The sequence below is a fragment of the Silurus aristotelis genome (genome assembly GCF_946808225.1).
Source record: "Silurus aristotelis genome assembly, chromosome: 24".
Taxonomy (NCBI): domain Eukaryota; kingdom Metazoa; phylum Chordata; class Actinopteri; order Siluriformes; family Siluridae; genus Silurus; species Silurus aristotelis.
Window position 1 is genome coordinate 3,788,413 of NC_139597.1, and position 8,168 is coordinate 3,796,580.

Here is an 8,168-nt window from a genome sequence, read left to right on the forward strand (position 1 = left end):
AAATACAATACTGCTGTAGAGAGTGTTGTCTTACTGATGTTTCAGCATAGGGTCTAGACAAATATCTACACATACACATTATACATATTATACATATTCTCTCTCTGCATCTGTCACTCATTATATAACCCAACGAATCAAAAGCCTTTCATCACTGATCATTGACAGACACAGTGACAGAGTTCTGACAGTGGAAACTCCTTACATAAATGTCTATTTTTCCAGATGTGTTTTTGGGCATTGCGTTTTCTCTCGAACATTGACAGCATGTCAAAACTGTTACTGATTTCTTTAGTGCATTCACACACACAGACACACACACACACGTGTCGTGGTGATGTTGATTGGACGCTGCGGCTGAAATGGCAGGTCTTGATGCGCACACGCAGACACACACACACACACACACACACACACAAGCAGACACACACACACACACATTTTGTCATCACGCCGGGTTACGGGGTCTTTGTAGGCACACAGCTACTCTGACAATGATGAATGGACCGTCATGATGCCATTCTCGGTCTGCGTCACACTCCTTTACCCCGGTGAGACGGGTGTGCGAGTGCGTCCTGCTTCACTGGTTTCAGCCAACGTGTGCAGTGTGTGTGTGTCGGCGTGAGCGAGCAGCACATTTGGGTTAAATACTCTGAAACCTCCAAGCTCCAGGGTCAGGGTTGGATTAATGGGAAAAGCCCCTGACCTATTACAGAGGACACACACACACACACACACAAACCTGGTTTCTAACTTTCCAGGGACCATGTGCCACTCTGCTCTGTGTTCACTGACATCTATTTTGCAAAAGGAACAAGCCCTGACCTCGATGTGTCATATCAAAGACGAACACCTGGTTCATTCCATGGCTATTTAAAGCCCTTGCAACGGCCCTGATTATTATATTGGTATGTTATTTTCTCATAACATTTTGCTTTGAAGTGTTTCTTTTTATTTTTTATTCACATAATATGGCATTTAATTTTTCATTCATTAGGGACCAAATGCCGTACTTTTTATTCATTTATGGAAACCTGCGAGCTATAAAAAATGGACGTTCCTCCCCAGCTGTTCTTTTTTTTCTCGCATATCAACAAAGACTGCAAAAATCTAGGTTTCAAAACACGTCGAGTTTTCGGCAGAGATTTCGCGTGGTTCTGTGGCGACGCGTAACAATTGTGTAGTAGCTATACGTTCAATTAACATGATTTTTTTTACACGTCAAATCGGATCCCCCTCGAGCGGTAAGGTCGGAGGGACGAAGCAAAACTTTCGATGTGGAGTCCAGATTTGCAGATCATCTCAGATGAATTGTGCTCACAAACAAATTGACTCAGGCAGGGGAAGAGGCGTTCATACGTATAAGACGAGAGCACAGCTGTGCATCGTCGCGTAAATCAATACTAATGTCTTCGTGAAGTCGCTTTTAAGTGCTGTTCACATTTGAAGATCAACCCGACATGTCAGGAGAAAAGCTAGCGAGAGCGCCTCTTCCTCTCAGGCATCAGCCTGCCGTTTTAAATACGATGGAAATATTTCCTTGCCGCAAGACAAACGGGGACGGGGACGGTTTGCCTTCTCCATTCCTGTGGCTGTTTGTTGCCTTTTTTTTTTATCTTCCTAGCCTCTTCCTTCTTCCACCTTCTCTCTGGCTTGATTACTTTTTAATGATTTCCTGAGCTAAGACGAATGGCTGTGTTAAATGAGCAGAATTAGACGCAGAGCACCCAAGCATTTGTTACAGGTATAATTGCGCTTCTGGCTTTCGTTGGCTCCAGAGAGAAAGACAGAAAGAAAGAAAGAATGAAAGAGAGAGAGAGAGAGAGAGAGAGGGGGGGGGGGGGGTATTTATTAAACAATGCTGATCAAGCTGACCAAGCACCCTTCTTCTTGATTATTTGGAGTTAAGATATGTCCCCGCTCGTCCACAAACACACGTGCGCTCGAGATGATTGAGTTGTTCCAGCGAGGCCACACAGTTGCGTCGAGCTCTTTCACGGACTGACACCAAACCCCGTGTTCAGCTGCAGTCACGGATCATTAACCCACCACCTCCCTCTTTCCCTCCCTGGCAGGGCGCTTTTATATGTAGAACAGATTGTAACTGACCTTGCTAAGGCCGCTGCTTCCCCCTGCTGGCTGGGGTGTTCCACGGTGTCCCGTTTTGGACACCCCAACTCTCACAAACTGTTCTTTGTGACTTGGTTTCAGGTGCCATTTAGGCAAGGGGCGTTCAACTCAAACCAGGATGTTTGATTTTTATAAAATAAACTAATTTCATACTGCATTTCAAACTGTAATAAGGCTATCGTCTGCCATCTTGATTAACGGTCTCTTGACCGTCTTGCAACACTTAGTACTACATGTAGTAACGCCACGCTAGCATCCATTTATATACCTGTAACATTAAAAGTCCTGGTTTGACTCGAACGCCCCTCAGTGTTCAGCCAGCTATGTGTCATTTCTCTACATGTGACACTTCTGTCTTGGCTGTAATCCATTACCCTGTGCCAAAACTGTACTCGATGATGCTCCAACAGCGAAGATTTATCAGGGACAGAAGACAGAAAGGTTGGATGTAGAATGGACTCGATTGACAGACGTGAAGATGAATGGATCTGCCACGCTGCATTTTGTCCAGCACCATACTTGTCCTCGTGCGCTCGTCATTACCGTTTTTTACCGAAAGCGAAGCCTGATTGTATTCCATTTTTTAGAGTTTTCAGAACGTTCGCATGCTGAGTACCTGGTAACTGACAGGCAGAACCCCGGCTATGGAAAAAAACGACTGAGCTGTCATCCATAGAGCTCCCATTTCTAACAGCTGGAAATGACACCTCTGGCTCGATTTCGCCGAAGCCTTCTGCCGATGCATCGATTGCAATCCCAAACATAATCAATACCTCCTGAGCTGTTTTGGGGCAATTACAATTGAAAGGTTCTGCGATGTAGGATTTATCAGTCGTTCTGAAGTCAGTGATTTAATGGTCCTACATGGATTCCCTGTAGTCATACACACCTCCGAAGCATTGACCTCGCTTCATTGGAGAATCTTATCCAGATCCTGTACCTATGATCTGAACTCGCAAACCACATACATACAAGTGGTATCAAAAGATTTTAAAACAAGTTAGAACACACCAACAGATGGCAGCATTAAGCTGCAAGCACAGTCACAGGGAGCACCAACCTTCATAAGTCAGTGTGCCAAAAGACATTGTCCTGTGTACAACGGGAGCTAATTTGACCACGTGCGTTACCACGTCTGCTATTTTATCATGGACAGCAAGTTAGAACATTGATCAAATGTGAAGTTCTGTGTCAAACTGGGCAAATCTGGCAACTTTTTTACAACTTTTTTACAACTTTTTTTCGATACCACCTCGTACATTTACCGTATTGTTGATAGATTACGGTAGTGTAAATTGCTCTGCTTTGCAAAATTATTTACAGATACTTGTTATATTATTAACGTATTTATCGCGGTTAAAATCTCGCGGTCCCACTTTATCGCGATTTTAAATTTGGCACATAACTATTTCGTTTTGCGAATGGCCCCGATTTCAGTTCATCATAAACAATAAGTAGCGTTACAAGAAATCGTAAGGTTTCCGCTTGATTATTGGTTGTAGTATCCTTTTACGTCAAAAAAGCTGAAGACACGTCACCAGATTTAGCCAATGAAAATAAAGAATGCAGTGACGTGTAGCTTTAACTCGGCCCCTTTTGTGATGTCACAGGACACCCCAACTAATAAACAAGCAGAGAAACTATGCATAGGCTACGCTCCAGTACCGCGTCCATTTATCGTGGAAATTCCTTTTTCGTACGTACTGCGATACATGGGGGACGACTTAACAGTACACTACCCCATTCTGATCACTATTCTTTAAGACTCCTGGGTAGGCTAGGCCATGGCTTTTACAGGTTTCCTTTTTGCATTTGTGCTTCTGCTTGGTTGGTTTATTAACGATATAAGTGCTGTATATGTGTAACATGGTCACTAAAAAAATAAATAAAATGTTCTAGTGTTTCCTTAAAACAGTTGGAAAAGTCTAAACCCAGCACTATTCAAATCCAGGTCATGGCTATTTCTTCTTAACATACTCAGCCTGGAGAAAGCAGCAGATTCTCTTGAGGTTGTGTGAACTTTGCCAAACGTCTCCTATAGAGAGTGCGCTATAAAGAACACCACTGAGCTTGTTAATATCTGGAAAGCAGCTCAAACACATCTAAGGGTCTCCTGTTCCTGTAGGACATTACTCTCTCATACACTGTGGAGCCGTTAGCAACCATGTCTAACACGCCGATGATGGATTGTATGAAGATTTACAGTAAATTGCGATAAAATGTTGTCTGCCTCCTGAACAGTTCTGTTTTTGTGATTATTTGAGCAGTCAACACCGTTTGTATTACGCATGTGCGAAAACTCTAACTGCTGCCACTTCCTGTCATCAGCAAAGTTTTTTCTCGACAGTCTAGCGGTAGGAAATATTTTGCGTTCAATGTACCGCTTTAAGAATTTCTGTGTGAATGAGTAAAAGAATAAATAAAAGATGAAAGTAATGAAGCATGTAGGACGTTTTGGAGACAAGGTGAGGGAGGTTTGATCGAGATGGTTTGGACATGTGCAGAGGAGGGACATGGGGTATATCAGTAGGAGAATGCTGAGGATGGAGACACTAGGAAGGAGGAAAAGAGGAAGACCAAGGAGGAGGTTTATGGATGTGGTGAGGGAAGACATGCAGGTAGTTGGTGTGAAAGAGGCAGATGTAGAGGACAGGGTGGTATGAAGACGGATGATCCGCTGTGGCGCCTTCTAATGGTAACAGCCGGAAGAAGAAGAAGAAGACTTATATGCCCAAATGGGGACTAAAATATTTATTTTTATTAATTTTAAACCTTTTAATTGATTAATTATATTAAATGAATCAAAATATTGTAAATGATAAAAAAAAATATATTTAAATATATTTTTTTTGGCTTTTTTGTTCCAGAGAATCACTAGTAAGGACCTGTTTTCACTAAGGATCGGATCGGGCCAACAGTATTATAGATACTCAAAACTGCCGTATATTGTTTCAGCATTTTAAACATGCGCGGTTCCCTGGTGCCCTGGTGCTGAATTTGACAAAATTCAGGATGAGGTAAGCCGGCATAGCTAACTGTGTGTGTGTGTGTGTGTGTGTCTTTCCAGAGCACTGTGATCGTAGAGAAGTCCATCCAGGATCTGATGAGTCTCATGCGGGACCTAAGCGCTTACTCGAACCAGTTCCTGGAGATGGTCTGTGACAAGCTCAAAGAGTACAAGGAGATCTGTAACACTGCGTACAGGTAATGCATCAATAACACACAGTAATACACACATTCATTACTTTGATTTGTAGCATCTCTGTTTACCTCTTGTTAGAATGTTGAAGGACATGCCCACATTTCCTACAAGTCTTTCTGACTGTTTCTGGTGTTCCTTAGGCACAACACGTAGCTTGTAACTATTTTAATCTTGAATGACTTTATATCAATTCTTAATGGTTCAATGAAATTGAATCGCACTGCTTGTGTTGTAAAGCTTAGAAGGTCAGGACGTTGAAGAGCACGGATACACGCTTGACTTTTTTCTTGACTTCTAATGTGATCAATATAAAAAGCCACCTCTTGGGGAATAATGGACAAGTATTTATTTCTTTCCTGTGAGATTTCTTCCTTCTGAAAGCAGGTACAATGTAATTATCCTTTGATTGGTGAATCAGTTAATTTTGTAGTGGTGCAACAAGGCTGTGTATGAGGACCACTGCCATTTCTGTGCTATATGAACAAAAAATTGCTGAAGCCTGAACATATGCTTCTTGAACATCCCATTCCACATGTAGTCCTCATTTGCTTGTATACTAAGCTCCTCTCTTCTGGAAAGACATTCCACTAGATACAAGGGTGTTAGTCAAGTCAGGTAGTGATGTAGCTGAGGTGAGGAGGCCTGGAGGTGCAGTAAGTGTTTACATTGATGTTAAATAGGGTTGAGGTCAGAGCTCTGTAGCAGGAGACTTTCCAGATCTTCCAACCAATGTGAATCATATCTTCATGGAGCTGGCTTTGTGCACAGGGGCATTTTCATGCTGAAACAGGTTTGGGTCATATTAATTTAGGCATCTTGTATTAAAACAGTTACATTTAGTGCTTTAAGTACAATTCCCTCATACTGACCACTGGATGTTCAACATGGCACCTCATGGTAAAGACTCTCTGAGGATTTGACTATTAGAATTGTTGCTCTCCACAAAGATGCTAAGGCTGTAAGAAGATCAGTATCACCCTAAAGCTGAGTTACAGTACATTGGTCAGGGTCATACAGAGGTTTTACAAGGAGGGTTCCACTCAGAACAGACCTCGCAAGGGTCCATCAAAGAAGTCGAGTCCTCTTGTTGTGCGTCAGGTGCAGAAGCTGCATCAAAAAACCGACGCATGAGTGCTGCAGCATTGCTTTAGAGGTTGCAGAAGCTGAAGGTTCGATTGTCGCTGCTCAGACCGTACACCACACACTGCAAAAAGTCAGTTTGCAGGCCGTCGTCCCAGAAGCAGCCTCTGCTGTAGCTCTCACAAGAAAACCCTCAAACAGTTTGCTGAAGACGACCTGTACAAGAACATGAATTACTGGAACCATGTCCTGTGGTCTGATGAGACTAAAATAAACTTGTTTAGTTCAGGAACATTGGAACATGAGGAACATTGTGTCTTGCATATAGTCGAGTGTTGGTGGTGGTAACATCATGGTCTGGGGATGCATTAGAGCTGCTGGTACTGGGGGAGCTGCGGTTCATTGAGGGAAACAAGGATTCCAACATGTACTGTGACATTCTGAAGCAGAACATGACGCCCTCCATTTAGAAACTATTCCGAACAGCAGTTTTCCAACATAATAACGACCCCAAACACACTGCCAAGATGACAACTGGCTTGATGAAGAAGCTGAAGGTTAAGTGGCCAAGATGTGAACCCTGTTGTGCAGATGTGGGCCGCAAGCAGAAGGTGGAGAAGCACCATGTGTCTAACATTCAGCAGCTCTGTGATGTCATTATGGAGGAGGGGAAGAGGATCCCAGCAACAACCTGTGCAGCTCTGGTGAATTCTATGTTCAGGAGGATAAATGCAGCACTACATAACAATGGTGCTCAAACTAAATATTCACACTTTGGACTTTTGACATGTTCACTTGGGGTGTACTCACTTTTGTTGCCAGTTATTTGGACAATAATGACACATGCACATTGACTAATCTAAAATATATCCAAGTTTAATTTCTATAGTATTGTCCCTTGAGAATATACTAAAATGGTTGCTGAAATGTGAAGGGTGCACTTACTTTCATTGTGTACTCTCTATATATATATAATACAGTTACTTATGTTTCAAATAGTTAATAAACCTTTCCTAGTAGTGTAAATAGTAAAAAAAAAAAAATGTAAATGTAATAAAAAACATGCAAAGTGCTGAAACAAGTGAAACAAAACTTTCATAACCCTACAATGTAAATGTGCTGCGTGTAATTCGGCATGTTATTGTACTTTGTTATCGCCGTGCTTTCGAGTGTAGAGAGTGTAAAGTGTGTGTGTGTGTGTGTGTGTGTGTGTGTGTGTGTGTGTGTGTGTGTGTGTGTGTTTTGCAGGAGTATAGTGCAGGTTGATGATAAGCTGACCATCAGCGCCTCCTGGGCCAAAGACGAGGACATCAGCCGCCTGCTGCAGTCACTTCCCAATTGGGCCAACATGACTCAACCCAGACAGCTGCGTCCGAAAAGAGAGGACGAGGAGGATTTTACACGGTGAGAAAAACACGAGCTCACACACACACACACACACACACACACAGACTTGTACAGTAACAAAATGTTTAACCATTTACTTACTGTAATTATCCATTATCTATCTTTATCATCATGCCATTAATAAGTCCACATCCAACCTTTAAAATCAACCAGAGAGCAAACTTACTTAGTTAAGTCTTCAATGGGGTTGAGGTCAGAACTTTATCACGGGCCACTCAGCCCATATAAAGCATATCGTTATGGAGCTGGCTTTGTGCATTGCCATGCTGGATCAGGTTTGAGAAGGGAAAATTTTATTCTCCCACATTCAGATACGTCCTGTACAACAACTTCGTGCTAACAGTTTGGG

At 42.5% G+C, this 8,168-nt stretch overlaps 1 protein-coding gene across 2 annotated transcripts in view; it reads left to right on the plus strand.

Annotated features, from left to right (window-relative positions):
- Positions 1-8,168, plus strand: part of exoc4 (exocyst complex component 4) — a 131,402-nt gene that overhangs the window by 107,481 nt on the left and 15,753 nt on the right. The window contains exons 12-14 of one of the 2 annotated variants that reach the window (XR_014531301.1): positions 5,198-5,334; positions 7,661-7,988; positions 8,095-8,168. The exon at positions 8,095-8,168 is cut by the window's right edge and continues 1,486 nt beyond it. Coding sequence is in view for 1 of the 2 variants with exons in the window: in XM_083527948.1 (XP_083384074.1) it covers positions 5,198-5,334; positions 7,661-7,816 (293 nt within the window). In the remaining variant the exon portion in view is untranslated. The remainder of the gene's footprint in view (positions 1-5,197; positions 5,335-7,660; positions 7,989-8,094) is intronic. The other variant, XM_083527948.1, reaches the window with a different exon arrangement.